This window comes from Heteronotia binoei, chromosome 10, assembly GCF_032191835.1.
Source record: "Heteronotia binoei isolate CCM8104 ecotype False Entrance Well chromosome 10, APGP_CSIRO_Hbin_v1, whole genome shotgun sequence".
NCBI lineage: Eukaryota > Metazoa > Chordata > Lepidosauria > Squamata > Gekkonidae > Heteronotia > Heteronotia binoei.
Window position 1 is genome coordinate 61,221,698 of NC_083232.1, and position 24,866 is coordinate 61,246,563.

The 24,866-nt window shown below is 43.9% G+C and overlaps 1 protein-coding gene across 2 annotated transcripts in view; it reads left to right on the forward strand.

Annotated features, from left to right (window-relative positions):
• The first annotated feature begins 13,039 nt into the window (after positions 1-13,039).
• Positions 13,040-24,866, forward strand: part of KCNH8 (potassium voltage-gated channel subfamily H member 8) — a 287,653-nt gene continuing 275,826 nt past the window's right edge. For both annotated transcript variants that reach the window (XM_060248762.1, XM_060248763.1), the window contains exon 1: positions 13,040-13,280. In XM_060248762.1, coding sequence (XP_060104745.1) covers positions 13,205-13,280 — 76 coding nt within the window. In that variant the 5' untranslated portion in view covers positions 13,040-13,204. The remainder of the gene's footprint in view (positions 13,281-24,866) is intronic.

Consider the following 24,866-nt stretch of genomic DNA (forward strand, 5'->3'; position numbering starts at 1 on the left):
CAGATTTAATTCTTTTAAATTGTTATACAGATGGCATGCTCCTCCCAGGAAGTTAACCAAAATATATCCCAATGTTAGTCCAAAATGTTGGGAAAATTGTGATCAGTTTGCAGACTTCCATATATTGTTGGTGGCTCTGCCCCAGTATACATCAATTTTGGTTACAAATTCTTCAACAGGTACAGATTATAACCAGAGTAGGAGTCCCAGCTATACCAGAAATTGTTCTTCTGTATTCCTGGCCTGACATCCTGTAATAAGAAAACAAATATTTTAATATCTATCTTGTTGGCTATAGCGAGAATAGTTATTGCATCCAAATGGAGGGACAAGAACCCACCTTCTCTTCATATGTGGCAGAACAAACTCTGGGACCACTCCTTAATAGGAAAAATAGCTGATAATTTGTCAACTCTTAAGTTAGGCAATAATTATACTTCTTTTCAGACAGTTTGGTTTCCTGTTCTTGGGTACCTAAGTGAACAAGGTATAATTCCAAAATATGCTTTTTATAAGGAATTATTATTCTTTTGAGTTATGTTTTGTCAAAACAGTGAGTAGATATATTGTGCTTGGTTTTATTACTAATTTTGTGTGTGCATGAATATATAATTTTGTACCTATGATTGTAGAGTATGGATATGTAAATTTTATGTTATCCCCTAAATCGGAAGTTTAAATAAAGTTATTTGTTTAAAAAAAATTCTTGCTTTTTTAAATAACACTCCCCCACAAAGCAATATTATAGATTGCAACATTTTACTGTCCCAGCAGGCACACCATGAGCTTCATTGCTAGGAATTTTATGTATGATTCAGAAGAACCACAGTTCTCTTGCACAAATGTTATGGGCTGAATGCACTGGAAATATACACACATTTCTCACTGAAACCATAATGACTTAACTCAGTCACCCCATTAGATAAACAAGGAATTGTGACAGCACATATAACCTCAGTGTCTGAATAAGATATGTAAATGGATTATCCAGTATAGTTGGCTGTGCAATGCACTTTCAATGGAAATTCTGTGCCATATAATTGCAAATGACCAGTCCTTCAATTATTTTGAAGATCGTATGAAGTTAGCTTGACTTCAGTGGAATGTATGCCCTCTAACACAAACGAATGCATTGAACATTCAAAAATACATTTTGAATGTATTTGGTGATGATGTATTTCCACAGAGTCCATTCCGTGAAGCTGCCATTTCTTCCAGGGCAGTAGACCCCTGGATTCTGGAGATCAGTTATCATTCTGGGAGAACTCCAGACCCCATGTGGAGGTTGGCAATCCTAGCATGCCTCCTAACTAGAGGATCATAAGGACAGAGCAGGGAAGAAATTGTGTCCTTTGAAGGTCCTTTGAATCTTTGTCTCCAAATTGGGAAGGATCCAATCATACATACTGTCTTACATGGCAGAATTATCTACAACCAGTGTTGATTAGACGAGAAAGAGGCCTCTGCATTGAATCCCAGCCAACAAAGTACCTGTATTATGGACAGTTATTTAAAGTTAGTGTTGTGAATTGGCTACAGTGTTGGATTGGGAAAAACCAGGTTGAAATCCCCACTCCCCCCCCTCTTGAATTGTGCCCTTAGTCCATGGGTCACAGACTGAGACTGTAAGTGACATGGCCCAGCAGGTCCTGGACTAGCCCAGGATGAGGGATGCTGTGTTGTTGTTGTTGTTTTCCTATTTTCTTAGTTACACTGTGGTTTTGCAAATCATATTTATTTTTATTTATGTATTTACAAAATGTATATCCTGCCTTTCTGCCCTTATGAGGGCTGCTAATGCAGCTGACAATTTAAACACATATAAGATAAAATTACATTGTGAAACAATTAAAATCAACATCCCTCCTAAACACATATCATTAAAACAATTTTCAAAAGACTTAAAAACAGAGTTAAAATATGTATAAAACTATTTACATACAAAACATAAACACGTTGATTGGGAAGGAGGGATCATTGAGAGAATGCCAACCAAAACAAAGAAGTATCCCTCACTGGCAAAAGATTGCAACATAAGGGGCAGATGGATCTCCCTGGGCTTCCAGAGCTTTGGTGCCATGACTGAGAAAGCCCTCTCCTGGGTTGTCACCCACCTGATCTCAGAAGATGGGGACACCTGAAGCAGGGCCTCCAAAGGACAGTAATGCCAGGAAGGTTCACAAGGGATTAGTTGGGCCTTTAGGTATGTTGGCCTCAAACCATATGGCTTTAAAGCTCAAGCCCTGCACCTTGAGTTGTGCCCAGAAAAGCAAACACAGTTCCCCAAAGGATAGGGTTGCCAAGTCCTACCTTGGCTGGGGCGGGGGAATTCTCTTCCACACACTTTGCACGCACACGGGTTGGCGGCTTCCAAACTGGAGGAACCCCTGCCCCCAGCAGGAACTTGGCAGCCCTACCAAAGGAGTACCAAGCCAAGCAACATCTGATGACAATATGGAGGGAAAGGTCACTGGAAACAGAATTATCCAAGCAAAGCAAAGTTGCACCAGAAAAAATAAATGTTGCTGATGTAAAAGAGCTACCATCAGTAATGATAAGAATGGCTCTGGTGAGGAGCAGGAATAGCCTTCTCAGAGCACATAAATAAATATGCATAGGTACCTCTTCTCTTCTCCTTGTTTGCCATTCCTTTCTGTATTTCAGATGGGCAAGGCCACCCTCATATTGGCATTTTAAGTGCTTGTAAAGCTGCTTGTAGGGACTATGTTCTGCTTAGGAAGGCTGCAGGTAGAATGCGCTGGCACTTCCCTCTAAATACACTGCCAGGTACTGGGATACCTTCTGATCACTTGTTCACAGAGTCCTGAAGCTCAGAATCAGCCAGGTACTTGCTGATTCAGTTACCTCTCCTTTTCACTTACCTTGAAAACCCCTTGTTGAGGTTGCCATAGGTCAGTTGTGACCTGATGGTCATGCATATGTCCATACTAGCTGATTCCAAATCCATGACCAGTACATTTATTCCAGGCAATAAGACTTTTGCCATATTGAAGCCTCTGCTGTCAGTTGTTAAGGAACAAAGGATAATAAAAAGATTTCCAAGTGGTCTCCAGCAGTGCCTCCAGCACAGGTCTTAAAAGCAGTCACTCCCGTTAAACAATCATCTTCCACAAAACACTAACTAGAGCCAATATAGAATCAGCTCAAGCACTCAGATGCATAAGAGCACCATCTACATGTAGGGATGTTGGAGGTAACTACGGAAATGGGTTGAAATGGGCTGATTCTCCCCCCCCCCCCAACATTTTCATTTCTTTCAGGTTCTTTAATGGATCAGGATACTAGAGGGGAGGGGATAGGCTTTGAGGGTTATAGACATTAGGATGAGTAGGAAGTTATTAATTATGGAGATATATTGAATGTGTGTGGGTAAGCACGTGGCAGGTAGGAAAATGAGAACATAATTTGATTGGAACAAAGACAAAATAGGGGGGCATTAGGGTAAAGAGAGAGGTAAACACTTTCTTGGGTGTAGGAGTTGTGCGACCTCTGCACAAGGAGGCAGCAATTAAACCTGTTTTGATTTTTTTTTTTTAAACCCTTCCTAAGCCCTGCTGTGTTAGAGAATATCCGGCCAGTCTCCAATCTTTTATTCTTGGGCAAGGTGCTACAGCAGATTTTTGCTTCTCAGCTCCAGGGGCTCTTGGAAGAGACTGAGTTTCTGGTCCCATTTCAGTCTGGCTTCAGACCAGCATTTGGAACAGAGACTGCTTTTGCTGCCTTGATTGATGACCTATATCAAGAATTAGACAGGGGGAATGTGATCCTGCTAAATCTGCTGGATATCTCAGCATCATTCAATACTATTTACCATAAAATCCTAATGAGCCACCTCTCAGGACTGGTACTAAAAGGCATTGTGTTACAATGGTTTGAGCCCTATCCGGGCGGGATGTTGGTTTCAGAGGGTAGTGTTGGCTTGTGTGATGCCAAAGAGTTCCATCTTATCTTCAATGCTATTTAATATTTATATGAAGAAACTGGGAGAGGTCATCAGGAGGTACAGGCTGAAATGTCAATGATATATGGATGATATGCAGCTCTGTCTTTCTTTTCCAAGAGAATGACACCAAGATTGCAGTAGAATGGATGCTACCTGTCCACTAAAGAACCCCCAAGGATCAAGACAATTGGGCCAAGGATTTAAATTCTAAGGACCCCTGGACAACCTGCACTTACGTTTTTGTTTTCCCAGATGCAATACTCACAAATAATAAAAGGGCTTCACCCCACCCCTCAACAGGAGGGAGCAAGAGAACAGCAGCTCTCTTGTAGCTTGTCTCCAAAGGTGATTGGCTGGGAGTGCTCTGTGCTCTTCCTTTACAAGGATCTGATTGGAAGGTAGAAATGCCATTGCCCAAGAAATTAGAAAAAACACAAGAACACGCTGCTTTGCTGGTAAGCATCTGAACTAAAACAATGCAAAACAACTCCTCCCTCCCCCACAAAAAACACCTTTCTAAAACCACAGATTGTATTCTTGGAAATCATTGTACTGACCCAAATAATCAATTTCTGTGTATATCTTTGGTTTGACAATTTTATTATGCAAACTCCTAGTGGCAAAACTATTCTTTTTTTGGGTGATATATCAATACTTGTACAGAAGACATTTACAACTGACCTGAGTATCCTTTTGCAATGGGAACCTGCAATTCAATTCTGATTATATATTTCTATTTTAAGATCTTTATTACAAACAACCAGTCCTTCTGCTCAACTGAATAACGTTTCCAGGCGTGGGTAATTTATCATGACCAGAAGCTTCTCATACAACTTTTTTTTTTCTTTTTTCATGGTCATATGCAATGCTTTTTGGGTGAAATATCCATAGGTGTAGATGATCTGATTTTCAGAAAAGTGATATCTAGAGGTAGGCTTCACTACGTTAACACTAATTATCTTATTATGTGTGTTTTCCCTCTGGCTCTTTACTCCAATATCTCTTTTTATTCATGATTATTCACGAATGTGATGAAAAGTAAGTGATCAATCTTGATCATACAAGAAAGCCCAGATGCCTGAAGAATGGCAGAAAAGTAAGTCAGAGACTGAGACTCACTTCCTTACCTCTTTTAAACTAATGCATATAAAAGTATATATTTGGGGCTACCTACTCTACAAAGCAGCATGTTGAAAGTAACAGCCCCATGGCGCAGAGTGGTAAAGCTGCAGTACTGCAGTCAGAACTCTCTGCTCATGACCTGAGTTCGATCCTGGCGGAAACTGGGTTCAGGTAGCTGGCTTCAGGTTGACTCAGTCTTCCATCCTTCCGAGGTCGGTAAAATGAGTACCCAGCTTGCTGGGGGGGGGGGGGAAGTGTAGATGACTGGGGAAGGCAATGGCAAACCACCCATAAAAAGTCTGCTGTGAAAACTGTGAAAGCAATGTCACCCCAGAGTCGGAAATGACTGGTGCTTGCACAGGGGACTACCTTTACCTTTTTACTCTACAAAACAACATGTTGAAACTGGCATAATGTCTGCAATGAAACAAAGCTCTGGCAAAAATGCACAGTTTTGAGACTTTAGCGCTTGTGGGAGAGAAAGGAGAGATTATTTGGAAGAAAGTCCATTTGTCATTTCATTGGATCTCCTAAATACATAGCATTATAGCCTAAGTGATCAGGAAGAATTAGTTGCTTTTTCCACCTTTCAAGCTTGGCAGTTGATAGCACTAAGGCTGCCCGTATATTTTTAAGAACTCTTTTTATTGAGATTTAATTATAAATATAACAAAAAGGAATAAAACAAAAAAAAACCCCATCCATTAACACTAATTGCAAAACTATTATAAGTACTTTGACTCTCCCAGTTTGAGGACACAACAGCAGATTCCAAGGTCTAAAAACAACTTCACTAATGGATATCGCTTCTTTTTCTGAATGTCTAGCTATGCATGGACTTGAACAAAAAGACAGCACAAACCTCAGTGTTCCGGATAGATTCTGGTGTAGCTATTTGCTTAGTACACATTTTTGAGAAGTCTTTTTATACCATGCTATTGGAGCATCTGGGTTATTTTAGCCAGCTGGGAGAAGCTGCACTTATATTAAATTTAAATAGCAGATCGGAAAATATGTCTAAAAGTTAGAAACATCCAACAAGTTCTTGCATGCAGTCTTGTACCAAGATATCTAATTTGTAGTAGAAAACATATTTTTAGAATCTTGCATATCTGAATATTGAGATAAAAAAAGCATGGCAACCAAAGTGATCAAAAATCAAGTTGTAGAAAACAGGAGGCATATCCTAGGTGTAATATCTAACTCCAATATCCGTTTGTAAAAGTGTGTAAATCTCTTAAAATCAGTGGGAATCTTAAAACATATACTTGTGAAGAATTTATGTATGCGGGATATAGGTATGAAAGTAACTGAAATTCTCAACTGTATATTAGTAAACTTAAGAAGTGTTTAATTCAGTCAGAAAGGGTGAAGATGGTTTTTATAGTTTGTTAAAAAGATTCTAATGGATACCGATTTCACAGGTAGGAAGTGGAACCTAACTTTTTGGTACAACCCTGCAAATGAAAAATACTGGAGTGTTATCTGCTTTGCTATTTATCAGACAAGAGCTTTGCTTCTCCAGTTTATATTTCAACATTTTCTCCTAGACTCTAAGAACTGAAACCACAACCCAGAAAGCCTTTTTTCCACAGCAGAGAGACTGTTAAAGGTAAAAAATTCCAGTTTATAAAAGTAAATAAAGAAATAAATAAAATCTGACATTGTCTGGCATCTGAAAACTCTTAAGCATAAATTTTTCCTGGACAAAAGCCCCTTCATCAGATGCATACTGTAGATCCTTAAGACACAGTTATTGATTGGATCATTGATTAATTTATTTACTTCATTTATTCCCTGCTTCTCATCCCAATAAGAGCCCAAAGTGTTTACATGGTTTTTCTCTCTTCCATTTTATCTCACAGGAATCCTGGTAGGTTAGACTGGCAGTATTACTGGCCCAAGGTCTCCTAGCAAGCTTCTATGGAAGAGTGGGGATTAGAACCTGGGACTCCTAGACCATAGAGTGTGGATTAATAGATCAGCAAAATGGAGCTAAGGACAGGTGGGGATTTCTTTGAAGGAAGTCTTAATTTTGCCCCTCCCCAAAACCTGTGCCCAAAATAATAGAAACAGCATTTGTAGCTTTGAGAAAAGCTTTGTCTCTATAAAGCAAAATGGGCAGAATGAGGTGGACTTGAACAAAACAGACCTTCTCCTACCATGTCCCCTAATGGAGGGGATGTCCCAGGTACAGGCCTGATGGCAAACACCACAGACACACTATTCACACCATCCAGCCTGGCTTCTACTATGCAATGAGACCTGACCTGGATGGCAACACCCCCACAACTGGGCCCAGCCTAGCAACAGAGACCAACACATAACTGGACCCAGTTGTGTGCATCCAACTGGGTCAGTCTTTTCTTGGGAAGAGATTGCAAGGGGGGGGGGGGGGGAGGAAGGAAAGCTGAAGACAGGGGCAGATACAGGTAGGTTGGCTGGTGGGCAGGAAGAGGAGGATGAGGAGATTGGATTTATACCTTGCCCTTCACTCAGAGTGGTTTACAATCTCCTTTCCCTTCCCCTCCCCACAAGAGACACCCTGTGAGGCAGCTGGGGCTGAGAGAACTGCTCTTGAGAGAACAGCTCTGAGAGAACTGTGGCTGGCCCGAGGTCACCCAGAAGCTGCATGTGGAGGAGTGAGGAATCAGACCCAGTTCTTCCAGGATAGAGTCAATGCTCCTTACTACTACATCATACTGGCTCTCAGGAAGCAGGAAAAGGAGAGAAGCTATGGGGTTGGCCAGGGGATAGAAAGAGGAAATAATGAGGAAGAGAGATACTGGAGAAAATAAAATGCCCCTGAAAATCTTTGCAGGTCTCCCACTTGTGTTTGCGTCTGTGTGGAGTGAATGACTCACTATGCCATGGAAGCTTGCTGGGTGACACTGAGTCAATCATAATGTCTCTGGCTAACCTACTTCACAAAGTTGTTATTGAGGGGATGAAATGGAGGAAGGAAGAATAACATTGTAAGCCACTTAGGTCCCCATTGGTGGGAAAAGTGGGTTGGGTATGTACGTATGTACATACATATGTGTAGACAGCAGAGTTATAAGGCCACAAAATGCAAGATATTACAGTTCTGATTATGTGTGCTCCACAAAAATTTATGCGAGGATGAAAATAGTTGTTCTCCAAGCTGTCTGTAAAATTTATCAGACACACCTCCATTCAAGGAACAGAAGGAAAATGTTTTAAAAGCTTGCCCCAAGGGTGTTCCACTCTGTGAAAAAAAAAAACAGTGGGTGGAGGACTACAACTCTGTGTCAGATATAATACATCATCATATCATATTATGTCAGGGAAAGAGAGTATTGGTAAGAAGGGGATGGAAGAAGAGACGGGGGATTATTAGAGAAGGGGAGGTGAAAAAATAGAAAGGGGGTAGGTGGACATAGAAGGGGAGGAGAAGATTGGTGGAGAGTGGTGGGAGAAAAGAGAAAGAGGGTAGGTTGACAGATAAGGGGAAGGGAATAAATAAGTGGGATTGTCAGAGAAGGGGACAATAAAGAGGGGGTGGGTTGACATAGAAGGGGAGGGGAAGATTGACAGAAAAAGGATTGGGGCAAAAGAGAAAGGGGGTAGGTTGACAGATAAGATGAAGAGGGAAGGAAGCAATACTGGAATAGATACACCCTCCTCTAAGTTCCATGTGGGTCCCCACATATATTCTAATAGCAGTCAGCCAAATCTGAGAATACTTAAATCTTGTAATTGGCACTGTGAATGGACAAGACAGATCTTTGTACAAACCTAAAAAATGCCCTGGGCTTGCAGAAAAATTTAAAATCTTTTTAAAAATACACTGTTCTTTTTTTAAATCCCATAATGATAGAAGGAGCACATGAAGCTTTAAGAAATAGAAGCCCTCAGTGGCTATTGGTAGACAGCCACAGCATTTTAGTTTCTGTCAGTAAAATGGCAGGGGGAGGGGGCAGGGCCCTTTCTGTTTTGACCTTTGAGGAAGAGCTCAAGGCAAGGCCTACTGGGTGACTTGATACCCCCAGACTTGCTTGACTCCCCTAAGGCCTGGCAGCTTGCTACTATTCAAAAGCAGCTATTCAATAAAGCCAGTGTTGTGTAGCAGTTAGAGCTTTAGAGTAGGTTCTGGGGGACTCAGGTTCAAATCACCAGTCTACCATGGAAGCTCACTAGGTGGTGTTGGGTCAGTAACGTACTTACAGCATAACCTACCTCCCAGGGTTATAGCAAGGAGAAAAAGGAGAAAAGAATAATGTAAGCTGCTCTGGCCCCATTGTTGAGAAAGGTGGGGTATAAATGAATAAATATTAAATATAGCTGAAGATGGGAGGTAGATAAAACATAGACTGGTGAATGGCTGACAAGAAGAGGATCAGGCAAGGAAAGGTAAGGTAAGAGGATATGGAGGTTGCTAGGAGGAAGGAAAGGGAAAATAATGTGGTGGGATATAAGGGAGAGTTATGTGCCTCCCCCCACAAGTCCTACCATGCAAGTGGGTCTGGCCCAGCAGCCAGCACCACACAACTGACCCATAGTTTTTCTAGGTAGAGGCTGCCAGGGGAGCTGAAGAGAGAGAGGCAGACAAAAGTAAGTTGGCTGCTGAGTGGAAGAAGAGAAGAAAACAGGAAAAGGAGAGAGGTTATTGGGGCTTTCAGGAAGAAAAAGATGAAATAGTAGGGGAGGTGGAAATAAGATGTCCCCCACAACTCCTTGTGGATTTCTGCTTGTTTATTATAATGCCAAGTTGGCCTGAAGATATTTAAATCTGGTGAATGGTCTGTGAATGGACAAGACAGATCTTTCTAAAAACACCACAAGTTTGCAGAAAGAAACAGAATTTTTTAAAAAATCCATTGAGGATTAAAAAAAAAACCCAAAATGATAAAAGGAGTGCCTGCAGCTTTAAGAAACAGATTCCTTCACTGGCCATTGCTGGCACAACAGACTTGGTTTGGGTCAATAAAAGACAACGGGAAGGGGAGATCTTTTTCCAGCGATGTTTTGGTGTTTGAGGGAAGACTCACAGGGACCAAGCCCAAAGCCAGCCATCAGGCAATTTGCAAGAAGAAGAATTATTATTATTTATACCCCACCCTTCACTCAGTGTCTCAGAGCAGCTTATGATCTCCTTCCCTTCCTCTCCCCACAACAGGCACCCTGTGATGTAGGTGGAGCTGAGAGAGCTCTCAGAGAACTGCTCTTGAGAGAACAACTCTGAGGGAACTGTGGCTGGCCCAAAGTCACTCAGCAGGTGCATATGGAGGAGTGGGGAATCAAACCTGGTTCTCCCAGATTAGAGTCCATACTCTTAACCACTACACCAAACTGACTCCCAACTTGCATAACTTATCTAGGACTAACTGCTGGCTACTATTCAACAGCAGCCCTCACACAAACACAAGTGTTGTGTAGTGGTTACAGTTGTGGACTAGGACCTTGAATTTCCATTCTTCTGTGGAAACTTACTGAGTGACTTTTGCCCACCTCCACATTGTCAGCCCAATTTATCTCAAAAGCAGGGGAAAATGGCAGGCCTGGCCAAGCCCTGCAGGAAGTGAGGCTGAGTGTGCCACACAGCTGAGCCCCATGTGAGGTGAGGCATGGCAGAGGGCAGCACCTGTACAAGGTGAGCAGATGGTGCCTGTCCAAGTCCCACACAAGGCAAGGCAAATGGTGGCACCCATCCCAGCCAAGCCCCACATGAGGCAAGGAAGACAGCAGCACTATGAACAATTGAGCTCTGTATGAGGTGAATGAGGTAGTGATGCCCAGTCTAGCCAAACCCCATGCAAGGGCTATAGTTTTCCTGGGTAGAGAGTGCCAGGCATAGGGGAGGGTGGATGAGAATGAAAGAAGGAGGCAGGAAAGGGGGGCAGATGAGGGGAGCTTTTGTGGATTTTTTATATATATAATCTCTGTAAATCAAGTGTACTCAAGCCCCAAAAAACATGTGATGATATGCACATAGTCTCTAAGGTGCCAGAAGACTTTTCCAACAAAAGAAAGAGGCTGAAAAATACTTTAAGCAGCTCTCCTGAATTTGGTCCAGCTTGTGTACTCCACTGAGAATTTTAGCAGTTAGTAATAAGGAGCTGTTGGAGATCAATGGTCTTGGCTTTGTTAAGTGCTGCTGAGCTGGTGTCAGAAATCAAACAAACACAGCATATTCTGTGTATTGCTCCCCCCCCCTTTTTTTATACCTTATTATAGGATTCAGTTGGGTGTTTTTCTTCTGAAGAATAGATGTTGTTTTCTAACTTACATTCATTATTCCCTATTACAGAATAATGAGCCCCCAAACATTAGATTTCACTTGAACAAATAACACAGCATGGGTTTAAAAGATGTTTTGGCATCTGTAATGTGTGTCTTAGTGTACCAACTAGAATAATTCTAGGAGCAGGCCATTTTGTGTCTTTCTGCATGCTGAAGGGAACCATGATGGGATTGAGGATCTTGCCTTGGAGCATGAAATTGGCTGGTATGACTCTCTAGTTCTGCCATGTCATTGCATAAACAGGGTTGTTTAAATTGACCCAGTACAGGTATGCATATTTTGAAGCTTAATTTTCACTCCCTCGGATCCACAGCATATTTCAAGGTAAAGTTTTTTGGCTGGGACTCCAAGTATTATAGACTTCTCTGGTTAGATGGGCATAGAAAAGGCTGGAAGGGAAACAGGATTAAGCATATAATCCTTGGCATTTTTTTCCTTGAAAAAAGGGTCTGATTGAATCCAGTGAGATTTGCTTTCAAGTAAGGTAAAAGTAGTCCCCTGTGCAAGCACCAGGTCATTACTGACCCATGGGGTGACGTCACATCAGGACGTTTTCATGGCAGACTTTTTACAGGTTGGCCATTGCCTTCCCCAGTCAACATTTATTTATGTATTCTTACTCTGCCCTTCTTCCAAGGAACTCATGGTGGGATTTATTGTTCTTCCCTCTTCCATTTTATCTTCCCAATAACAATGTGAGATACTCTGGGCTGACAGAACCTGACCCAGAGGCAGAGCAGGGATCTGATTCTGAGTCTTTCAAAGCCTAGTCTGTCTAACCACTGCACTATGCTGACTCATTTACAGTTACTCTAATCCTCCACTACAGAGCCTAAACATGCTTAAAATTAGAGTGCAAAACTGTCCCATGGGACAGGAAACTCTAGAGGGACCTTTTACCAGGTCATAGCTAACTTGGCATGTTGGAAAGCGCATTCTTTGTTGCTGTGGGGCTTGCAGAATTAAAAAAAAGGTTCCAGAAGCTTTGTCGCCAGTTGATAATTTCTAAAGGGCATGTCCTGCACTCTGAGCTTGTCCATAGTCCAGCTCCAAATGTACATTTTATGTTTTTTTCTTAAAATACTATTATTCCTCCCCCCCCCCCCAATTTTTGACTCTTCAGACTGTCTAAAGAGCTGAGATGTATGATGTCTGTATATGCTCAGACACCTCAGTCTTCATATTAGTTTTTTGGGTGTTTTTAGCCTGGCCCTAGCCTTGAAAACAAGTATGTATAGAGTGGGGGAGGGGCTCCGTGTATTTATTATTACTTCAGGGTCTGAAACCTGGCACTGCATTTAAAGGTTGATTCTTGGCTCTGAATCAGTCCTGCTCCTTCCCCCTTTCAGCAGAGCTTTTGCCTGTGACTCTGCCTATGGGATGTGCTACTAGCCTCCTCACTCATCTTCCCCCTTTCCTTTCACTGCCCGTCACTTCTTCCAATTGCCCAAACGTTGTTGTTTTTTTGTTTTTGTTCTGGCAGCCAACATGGGGGGGGGGGGGGGCGCTGCTAAGCGGCGCCTGCATCTGGCGGGCACAGCCGGCGAACCGGCAGGAGCCAACGAGCTGACCGCAGCTGGTGGCAGGAGGGGGGTGGGAGCGCGCGCGCGCGCGCTCGCTCGCCCCAGCTGTGCTCGTGGCTTGCGAAGCAGGGCGCTTTTCCCGGCTTGGCTCAAGTGTGCTGGAGCGGCGGCAGCCAAAGTAGCATCCATTTCCCATGCCCGAAAGTCCCCTGCACTCCTCCTCCTCCGCCTCCTTCCCTGCTCCACCTCCGACACCCGCGCTTGCACTTTCTTAGCAGCCCATCCTTCCCAGGCAAACTTTGATGGAGAATTTCACACCGCGCTGGAAAAATGCCTGTTATGAAAGGACTACTGGCACCTCAAAACACCTTCTTGGACACGATAGCAACTAGGTTTGACGGCACACGTAAGTCTTCTGCCTCATTGCGCTGGACTCGGGGAGAGGGGCAGCGGTGTATAGGTGTGGGTGTGGGGGTTTCATTGTTCAGGGAAACCTCCCCCCCCCCCCAACCTCCCGCTGTTGTATGTAAAGGAGAAGCACGGGATTCTTGGGCACTGATCAAACTTCGCTTATCTCGCTACCTTGTTGTCCTTCGGGCATATTTTCCCTTTCTACTTCTCACGGGGATTGTCTGATGGTCTTTGTCCACCTTAGCAGCTTTGGGCATTAAATGGGCTGGGGGTAACAAAGAGGAAGAAACTTTGGGAGCCCTTCTGCTGCTGACCCAGCGCGCTGTTTCAGTGGCAGGGAAGGGAGGGCTGTGGCCAACTCACCACCGCCCTCTCTTCCCCACCAGTAAAATAACGTGTTGGCCAGCAGCAGAAGCAGCCCCCAGCCCCCTGCAAGTTAAGGGCCCCTGAAACAGCTGATCCATGGGGGGCTGGGGGCTGCTTCTGCTGTCTCCCCTGCATTATTTTACTGGTGGGGAAGAGAGGGTGGAGGTGAGCTAGCCACAACCCTCCCTTCCCTGCCACGTAAACAGTGCAGGGGCTGGTAGCAGTTGTGGCAAGCAGGGGGAGGAGGGTCAGTGAGCGGGGGAGCGCCACAGCAGCAGCGGGCGAGCAGAGCACGGTGGCGGGCAAGCGAAAATAGCGCCGCCGTGGCGGGTCGGGCGAGTGGAGCATGGTGGCTGTGTGGCATGGAGGGGGCTATTTGCCCTAGAGCTGTTCCTGGTAGCAGAAGCAGCCCCCAGTCCCTCCCCCCCTACTTAAAGGGCCTGTGGATCAGTTGTTTCGTGGGCCCTTAACTTGCACGGAGCCTGCGTCTGCTGCCAACCTGCACGTTATTTTACTGGTGGGGAAGAGAGGGTGGTGCTGAGCTCCCCGCAGCCCTCCCTTCCCTACCACTAAAACAGTACATGGGCTGGCAGTAGAAGCAGTCCCCAGCCTATCCATGGGCCCTTTAACTCTGGGGGGAGGGGCTTGGGGCTGCTTCTGCCCCCAGCCAGAAAGCAAGTTGGTTGGGGGGGAGGGGAGGGCAGTGGCAAGAGAGAGAGGCAGGCAGGGAGGGAACCACTAGAGGGAAGGTCATTTGGGGCACTGGGTGGGGCATCAGTGCCCCCCCCAAATGTAAGTGCCCCCCATCTTCCAAATTCTGGCTAGGGCCCTGCTTATTTCTCACCTCCTGTTTAGATATAGGAATGGGTTTTAGATGTAACTTATCTGTTCTGCCTGTAAGTAAAGGGAGAGTTGGGTGGCAGGGAGAAAGACAAGCAGCTTTGATTTTTTTTTTTTTACAAAAAAAATCTCTTTAAAAGCTTAATTCTCGTAAACCAGCTTTTGTATTGGCTAGACATCTGTTGTCAGAGGTTACTGAATGAAGACTGTATTTTGTCCGATTAGTGAATGGCTTTGTTACGGGAGAAGAGGGACTCTTTCAGGACCCTGGACAGATCCACCCATTCTATATCCTGAAGTAAAAATTCTTGCGTTTTCTTTGAAGGTCTGCTTAGGCACCCAATGGCCTGTTTTGAGCATGTCAGCTGTTCCCTCAGTTTTTTACCTGCTAGGAGATATTTCCTTTCCTTTTCCTGCACAGATATAACCTTACTGCTGCTTCAGTTAATCTCTTGTGATTTAGTGAACGCATACAGTAAGGTATGTGTGCGCATATAGGTGAACAAGGGCACATATATACACACTGTCTGAAAGGGTATTGAACTTTATATTGGTGAATGTTTTTTTAAATTGTTGACATTTAGTCCTATGTATAGCAACATAATTGCTTGCAATTTAAATGAAAAGGGAAAAAGAGAGAAGTTTAATTCAATATATGTTTATTTGTAATAGAAAACTTAAGGTTTCCTCTGAGATTGCCCTGTTTGCTTTTGGAGACAGCCATCCTGACAGTACTTCTTAGAATATGGGCAATGCTTGTTTTTACTTATGGACATTCTTCTGAAGTTCAGATAAAAGATGTGAAATGGATACAGTTTATAGTGTCAGTTCTCTAGATCTTCAAAAATAAATTGTAATGAATGAAAAAGCTACATTACACTGAGTGCTTCATATGATACTGGAGTATCATATGATACTTTCTATGATACTGGAGTATCTTAGATAAACTCTTTAAGTTTTGATTTTGACATCCATGTTCCATCCTATTCAATTTTGAGAGTTTCTAAAATCATATCCAGGTGCTTCCTAGCAGGTGCTGCTGCATGCAGATAGAATACAACAAGATTTTAAAGGCCAAAAAATGGCATGTGCTATTTCTTGATTTAATAGAAAGGCTGATGTATATTTTTCAAGTGTACATTTTTCACAAAAGAAGAAGGAAATCTTCAAAAATAGACTAAAATCGATTTCTGCACTAAATAAGTTTACACCCATATGGGTAAAGATATACATGCACTTTTGAACTGTCTGTGGGGCTACTCAGGGAAGGATTTGGGGTTGCATCACAACCAAGCCAAGCTGAGATATATGTGGGTGAGAGATCTAAACTGAGAGATAAACATTTTAGTCAGCTTACACTACATTTCTCTTTCTGGTATGATATTAAATTTTATAAATTACCTTTGAAGATGAAGCATGATCCAGTCAACAATATGTACATGTAAATTCAATTTAGTTCAATGGCAGCAAGGTAACCATGTGTGTGTAGCTCCCACACTGCAATCAGTGGGATTTAGAAATGCTTAGCTTTGGGTTGGATTGTGTCCATAATATTTAGCACAGTACAAGTTACATAAACTAGTCTGTCCTTATTGTTATTGTTGCATTATCAATGTTTAGTGCACGTTTTGATGTAGTAACACTGGATGTAGTTAACAGAGCTCCTTTTATTTTAACCATTTGGGGAGGATATATTATGTTGTCATCAGTAAGACCCTAATCCAGCAATACATCTTTAATCCGGTGGAGAATTAATTCTAATTCTGGGCTACAGTGAATGAAAGGCTTCCTGATCATGTTGAAAAATATGTTATGACTTGTATAGTGCTTTCATACAGCATCAGTATTGGAGTTTGGTTGTTCCTATCTATTTCATCTTTAGCAATGGAACTCCTTTTGAAATAGCAGAGGATCTTGAGTCTTCTCATCAAAATGTGAGTTCAATCTTTGCTCCCTTCCCAATGATGTTCTTGAAAGCTACTCTTATTAACCGTAATGGAACATAATTCCATAGGTACACAGGGAACAACTTGCTATATTAGTTCAAGGGTATTTTCTTTAATGGCCAGTCATGTAGTTTAGAAAAATCATAGAGCAGAACAAGACAATTGCAGCTATTAATGACCCCAATATAGAATTATCAGAGGTGTACTGCATTTCAACATTAATATTCCATTTGTTAATTCTGTTCTGACCATCTGTCAACAAATGAGAGTTGGACATGGTCCTCACCCACTCTGAATGAATTGATTTTTCTTTGATTGGTTATTATTTTAAACTGGCCTCTCTTGGTGACATCTCCCTGCTAAGTTCCAACTTACTGTTGCTTTTGTAACTTCATGCATTTGATGAAGGAATCAACACAAGTTAACTCAGGCCCATAGCTACAAGGGGGCCTGTGGGGGAACAGTCCCCCCCAACTTCTGAAAGAGGCCCCCTGACTCTGAGGCCCCAATCAGCCCCTGGGCCTCTGCCATGGCTCCAGGCCAGTGGAGAGGTCACTTCTGGGGCAGAGGGCATAAGCAGTCCCAGACTCCGGCCTGAGTTAAAGAGCCCACCAATCAGCTGTTTCACGGGCCCTTTAACTCGAGGGGGCTGGGGGCCCTTTCTGCTGCTGGCCTCGCACACTGTTTTAGTGGCAGTGAAGGGAGGGCTGTGATGAGCTCACCACCATCCCCTCTTCCAAACCAATAAAATAATGCACGGATTGGTGGAAGAAGCAGCCCCCAGCCCCACGTGAGTTAAAGGTCCGTGAAACAGCTGATCCATGGGCCCTTCAACTGGCGTGGGGGCTGCTTCTGTTGCTGACTTGTGCGTTATTTTACTGGTGGGGAAGAGAGGGCGACGGTAAGCTTGCCACAACCCTCTCTTCCCTGCCATTAAAACAGCGCATGGGCTGACAGCAGTTGTGGTGAGTGGGGAGAGGAAGGCCAGGGAGCAGGGGAGCACTGTGGCAGCGGGTGAGCAGAGCACAGTAGTGGGGGTGAATGAGTGAGCAGAGCGCTGTGGCGGGTTGGGGCAAGTGGAGTGCAGCAGCTGGGAGCACCAGGGGGGTCTCCTGTCTAGGGTCTATTCACCCTAGAGCTGCTCCTGGCAGCAGAAGCAGCCCCCAGTCCCCCACTACTTAAAGGGCCTGTGGATCAGCTGTTTCGCAGGCCCTTAACTCGCTTGGGGGTCTGCTTCTGCTGCTGGCCTGCACATTATTTTACTGATGGGGAAGAGAGGGAGGTGGTGAGCTCCCTGCAGCCCTCCCTTCCCTGCCACTAAAATAGTGCACAGGCCAGCAGCAGTTACAGTGAGTGGGGGAAGGAGGGGCAACGAGCAGGGGAGTGCCACAGCAGCAGTGAGCAGGCAGAGCGTGGTGGCAGGGGTGGTGGGGGGACGAGCGAGTGGAATGCCATGGTGTCGGGTGGGGGCAAGCGGAACATGGTGGCTGGGGGACACTGGGGAGGTCACCTGCCTAGGGCCTATTTGCCACCCCTGGCAGCCGAAGCAGTCCCCAGTCCCTCCTGCTACTTAAAGGACCCGTGGATCAGCTGTTTCACAGGCCCTTAACTTGCACAGGGGCCTGCTTCTGCTGCCGGTCCGTGCGCTATTTTAATGGTTGGGAAGAGAGGGCAGTGGTGAGCTCGCTGCAGCCCTCCAATCCTTGCCACTAAAACAGCACACAGGCTGACAGTAGTCGCAGTGAGCAGGGGAGTGCCGCCGCCACGGCAGGCGAGCAGAGCACAGTGGTGGGGGTGGGGGGTGAGCGAGCAGAGTGCTGCCATGGCGGGTTGGGGCGAGTGGAGTGTGGCAGCTGGGGGTTGCTGGGGGGCCCCTCCTGCCTAGGGCTTATTTACCCTGGAGCTGCTCCTGGCAGCAGAAGCAGCCCCCAGCCCCCCCCTGCTACTTAAAGGGCCTGTGGATCAGCTGTTTCGCAGGCCCTTAACTCGCTTGGGGGTCTGCTTCTGCTGCCGGCCTGCACATTATTTTATTGATGGGGAAGAGAGGGAGGTGGTGAGCTCCCTGCAGCCCTCCCTTCCCTGCCACTAAAATAGTGCACAGGCCAGCAGCAGTTACAGTGAGTGGGGGGAAGGAGGGGCAATGAGCAGGGGAGCGCCACAGCAGCAGTGAGCAGGCAGAGCGTGGTGGCAGGGGTGGTGGGGGGACGAGCGAGTGGAATGCCATGGTGTCGGGTGGGGGAAAGCGGAACATGGTGGCTGGGGGACACTGGGGAGGTCACCTGCCTAGGGCCTATTTGCCACTCCTGGCAGCCGAAGCAGTTCCCAGTCCCTCCTGCTACTTAAAGGACCTGTGGATCAGCTGTTTCACAGGCCCTTAACTTTCACAGGGGCCTGCTTCTGCTGCCGGTCCGTGCGCTATTTTAATGGTTGGGAAGAGAGGGCAGTGGTGAGCTCGCTGCAGCCCTCCGATCCTTGCCACTAAAACAGCACACAGGCTGACAGTAGTCGCAGTGAGCAGGGGAGTGCCGCCACCACGGCAGGAGAGCAGAGCACAGTGGTGGGGGTGGGGGGTGAGCGAGCAGAGTACTGCCACGGCGGGTTGGGGCGAGTGGAGCGTGGCAGCTGGGGGTTGCTGGGGGGCTCCTCCTGCCTAGGGCCTATTTACCCTGGAGCCACTCCTGGCAGCAGAAGCAGCCCCCAGCCCCCCCCTGCTACTTAAAGGGCCTGTGGATCAGCTGTTTCGCGGGCCCTTAACTCGCACGGGGCCTGCGTCTGCTGTCGACCTGCACGTTATTTTACTGGTGGGGAAGAGAGCATGGTGGTGAGCTCCCCGCAGCCCTCCATTCCCTGCCACTAAAACAGTGCATGTGCTGGCAGCAGAAGCAGTTCCCAGCTGATCCATGGGTCCTTTAACCCACCCAGGGGCTGGGGGCTGCTTCTGCCCCCAGCCTGGAAGAAAGTTGGTTGGTTGGAGAGGAGGGTGGTGGCAAGAGAGAGAGGCAGGTAGGGAGGGAGCCACTAGAGGGAAGGTCATTTGGGGCACGGGGGGTGGGGGTCATCAGCGCCCCCCCCCCAAAATGTAGATGCCCCTCGACCTTCCAAATTCTGGCTATGGCCCTGAGTTTATGAGGTATAAATGTTGTTAGTTTTTAAAGTGCCACCAGATTACTGTTTAATTTAACTGTGTATACAATCACATTTTCTGATTAAGAAGTTCCTTTGTGCTTACATGGCAGCCATAGCTTCATGAATAGTATTCACTGTAGTATGTTTTGTGTAAATTACTCAGCAAATCTATGAATGAACATAAATGCAGACGTTTCTTCTGGATCATATAATATTGGGGCTTAGGGACAATAAATCCATTGTATAAAACTGAATAAAAGTTCAGGCATAACCGCGTTTTTATGGAATTCCCTAATCACACAGAACATTAAAGAGGAGGTATAAATACTATTTCAGTCACTAACATTTTGCTATGTATGATGATAAGTTGTTTCCCTAAAATTCCAATGATAAATGCTCTTGGGTAAATGAACAGTGCCAACTAAAATATCAAATTGAAAAGAATATTTTGAACTGGTTGGCTGCACTCGAGATAAGGTATCAAAATACAGTCCCCAATCTTAATTCAGGCAACCCTATGTGGGATTTGATACACAAAAGAGAAGATCTCACACATTGTTCTAGTTTTCAGCCAATAAAAGCAAATAGGATACTACCTTAAAAGACTTCTGAAGAATTACTGAACTAATGATTTACCAATTGGTTTAGATGTCACCCTTCTAGAGATATGCCATATTTTTCTATCTACTATCTATTATTGGCTTTTTCAGAGAACGTAAGTATCTTTAAAGTGTTTATACAATATAATACCCATCATTTTACTTGTAAATAAATGCTTTTAATTCTAATGGATCTTTCATCCAAGAATGTGTGCTCAAAATTATGAACTATAATCCTGCTCATATGCATTTGGAAGGAGGTTCCCTTAGAATCAGTTTATATCTGAGTAAAAAATTAAGAGGATAGAGTGTCAGGGCCTCTATTTTAAAATATATGTAACGACCAAAGAAGAGCCCCATGGCACAGAGTGGTAAAGCTGCAGAACTGCAGTCTGAGCTCCCTGCTCATGACCTGAGTTTGATCCCAGCAGAAGCTGGGTTCAGGTAGCTGGCTCCAGGTTGACTCAGCCTTCCATCCTTCCGAGGTCGCTAAAATGAGTACCCAGCTTGCTAGAGGGGAAGTGTAGATGACTGGGCAAGGAAATAGCAAACCACCCCATAAAAAGTCTGCTGTGGAAATGTGAAAGCAACGTCACCCCAGAGTCGGAAATGACTGGTGCTTGTGCAGGGGACTACCTTTACCTTTAACAACCAAAGGCTTCTGAGGTCTCTGGTGTTTGGGATGTTTTGGCATCTTCCCTAACAAAGACATCAGATTCAGAAGGAAGGTGATTTAACTGGTGTTACAAACTCCTTTGCCCTCGGTTTTCCAGGAGAATGAGTCTACCTGGCCCTAAATAACTCTTTGCAAGCCACATGTGATTCCTCAGCCTCTTATGCTCATGAAATTAGTGTTATTATGAGGAGGGGGATTTCATTTTCTGAAGTTCACTTTCATATATATGGTTTTTGACTCATCTTATTCTCTAAATGGAATTTCTAAATGAAACCAGTATTCCTTTTTATAACATCAACACTTGCAGTTGTTACACACCACAGGGTGGTGTTCTAGCAGAAAGACAGGAAGGATTGGAAAGACATTGCCTGCCTCTGAGCATCTACAGAGTGACATTTTGAAATGTTATGGAACCTCCCTTTTGCTCGTCCTTTTTTCAAATTTCTCTTTGATTCAAATGGAATTATTTAAAAATTGACTTCAAATGCCTAAAAAGAGGAAACTAAATGGATGGTAAAGTCTCAGGGAGAGATTAGGTATGGAGGGACTCAGAGAATTTGTCTTAACATGAGACCTAGAAAGACATATTCCTATTGCAATCATTATCAGGCTATGGCTTGCATCTGTCCCTGTCCTTGTTGTGTTCCTGTTCAATATTGCCGTGGTGACACACTTCAGCTCCAGCCATCTTGTCTTTTCAAGTCATGATAAAGCAACTAGGCTCACTACTTCTCTTGGCTCCTCTGTCCCCATATAGTGCATCTAATAATTTATTCAAATTAGTAGAATAATAATATTTGAGTTCCATTTATCAAAAGTTCTTCTAGTTGCTGATTAGAAATTGGCATGAAAGGAGCCATTTGTTACTGAGAGATAGACTGGCTGTTTGAAATTGAGTCAATGCTTCCTTCATGAAGCTTGTATAATGAAAAATCAATGTACATTTGAAATCCTTTCAATTCTTTACTACAAATATTGCAACTTGTTGGAAAAAAAATAAACAATATCACTAAAAGTAGGAGGACAGTAGGAGCAAATCCAAATGCAACACAAGCCAATTAAAAAGTTATAAAAGTAATATTATAAGAGTGATGTACTTGGAAAATTCAATAACTACTGTTTATGAGAATCTTTAATTCCCACTTCATACTGCAGTTCTCCAAGATTAGAAGTGTCTCATTTCCATTGTTAACTAAGTGTAAAAATTGGAATAGGAGAATGGACACTGAATATGAAATATTTGTATTCTTTTCAAAGATGGATTTTAGAATAATGACTGGGCAGATGATAACTTTTGTTTCTGTATATCTATTTTTAGAATTTTGTTTAATCTCTTCCTATCCAGGAATAACCCAAGGAAGTTACCAAAATTGATGAAATATCACAAGATAATTATACCATAAAAATCAGAATAACACCAAGACCAACCTAATACCAATTATAAGTCCTAGATCATTAAATTAAGTTACAAAAAGAAGAAAAAGTTTTCATGAATTTTTCAGTGACCAAGGATGAGGATTTGATGGACTTCTAGAAAGGAAATTCTATAACTGAGCACCCAAATCAAGAAGTTTCCACTCAGTGCTGTACAAGGGCTCCTGTGTACATCCAAACAGACAATTCAGCTCATTTGAAGAAATGCTCCTTCTATCTCCTGTAAGGGTTTATAATAATTGTGACTTTCACCTAGAAGTGAACAGTCAGGTGATAAAGTATCATATCTTTCAAAGGCGTGTCCCCCAATAAGAGTCAGCTAGTGGGTTCAGTCTTTGAACAGTTTTCCAAGGCGACATTACACACAGCACATCGCAGGATTACTTGACAAGAAAGATGCTTCAGAAATCCTTCACATTTAAAATAAGCTTGTGCTGGTGCTCAGTCTTGGCCTGTAGTCATGTCCATCTTGGATGCACTTCTGTCTGTATCCAGAGGTATGGAAATGGCCAGGGCTTTTTTTTTGGGGGGGGGGGGAGAGGTGCTGGAACTTTCAAGAGGGAAATGAAGGAGAAACACACGGGTGCCCCTCATGAACTTTTAAACATTTTTTTAGAATTTGGTTTCCACAAAGAGATTTCGGCACTCTGTTCCACTGTGTTCCCCCAGAAAAAAAAAGCCCTGGGAATGGCTGTGGCAGAGATCTTGCAGTCTGCATATTTCAAAGACACCCTAGTGTTACTTGCAGGATTGACTCTAGGTTTTAGAGTCTTTAAAGATCCACCTAGAGCCATGAGGAAAGGCTCTATAAATGTTTTAATAAACTAATTAATAAGTTAATCAAGATGCAGCCTATCAGGTCCCTCCCAAATATTTTACCATCATAATGCAGAGAGAGAAGGCAGGCAGGTGAACAGTGGCTGTCATGACTTCTGGCTCAAATGGCTGGTAGGAACATCCACCACCAATCACTCCTTCAGTCTGTCACTGCTCATTTGAGAAGATGCATTAATGGTTGCCAGGGTTACACAAGGCTTAACTTTTAATGCATTTTTAATATTTTTATTGTTTCATCTTGCTTATTGTATTTTACTGGCCATTTTTAACAGCCTCAAGAGCCCATTTGGGTTGGGAGCATGGAAAATAGGCATCTAAAAGAAATGATCTTACCAGGGGGACCCACTAACACCACTAAGAAAGAGAGTAGGTTGCAGTTGTTTCTGCTTCACAGCAGGGAGCCTTCCCAAAGCCTTGGGGACTTGGCAGCTACTCTGTAATGCTGACCAGCCTGATAGTTTCATATTTTCCAACACTGGGGAAAGAATGTTCTGAGGCTGTGCACTGGAAACCCAGCTTCACCTGCCTAAGCTTTTATGTCATCGACTGCTGGGTCCTTTTTCTCTGGGATCTTTGAATTAAGACCTTCAAAGCTTCACAATGAACAGGTGTTGCCCACAGGGAGAACATTAAGCATATGCTGTTCAAAATGTAGCCAACATTTTAACATCTAAACTATGTCAATGTTCCAGTAAGAGACACTGACTCTCCCTTTCCTGCAGCTTCCATGAAAGAATACAAAACAATGCTACCATGTGTAAGAAGGTTTTACTTATTCCAGGTTGTAATTTGAATACACACAGTTTTTAATAAGAGCTCTGTTGCCTCTTAGTAGTGACACATATGTTATGAAGTAGTAGTACATTTAGCTTTAAAGGAAGAAATGGGGAGGGAAGGCAGCATGGTATTGATTGCTCTCATCAGATCTTGGAAGCTAAGCAGAATTGATACTTGGATGGGAGACTGCCAAGGAAGACTCTGCAGAGGAGGCAATAGAAAACCACCTCTGCTTCACACTTGCTTTGAAAGCCCCTTGCTGTGATCACCATAAGTCAGTTGCAACTTGACAACACTTTACACATGAAGAAAAGGGGAAGGGGAAACCCAATAATTTAAGGCACAGTTCCCAACATGGTGGTCATGGGTGTCATGGCACCAGATGATACCTTTCCTGGTGTCCACTGTGTTTTTGGAAAGTGGGTGGGACTTGGGGGGGGGGCCTGTCAAGCAAGGCTTTCGACTGGCCATTGGAGATATAAAATAACATAATTTCAGCAGCAGTTGCCACCACAATATTAGCTTTCTTCTACTTGCACCCCTCTTTCCTAGACTATTTTTTAAAAAAGATACTCCTTTTCTCCTCTGCACTTATATGTCCTCTGTGTGTTTGGCTCTACTTCCAACAGCAACCATTTTGTGGTTGTGCCCACCACCCTGTCTCAGAATTCCAAAGGTACCCAAGGGCTCCAAAAGGTTGTAGATCCCTGATTTAAGAGATATATAAGGACATGATCTATCACTGGAGTAATATTTATATAGGAATTTTAGTGCTGTGAATGCTCCATACTGTTCAGATGCATTATAGTTTCTGGTTTCTAGCAGACAGTGCATTGATTTGGCAAGCTTTAATACACTATCCTGACAATGTGGAAAGAACAATAGCCAAAGTCCTAGATTCAGAATATTTGAAATACAGATTATACCTAACTGTGTCTGAGCACATAGAAAAATGGAAAACACGGGCTCATCTATTTTGA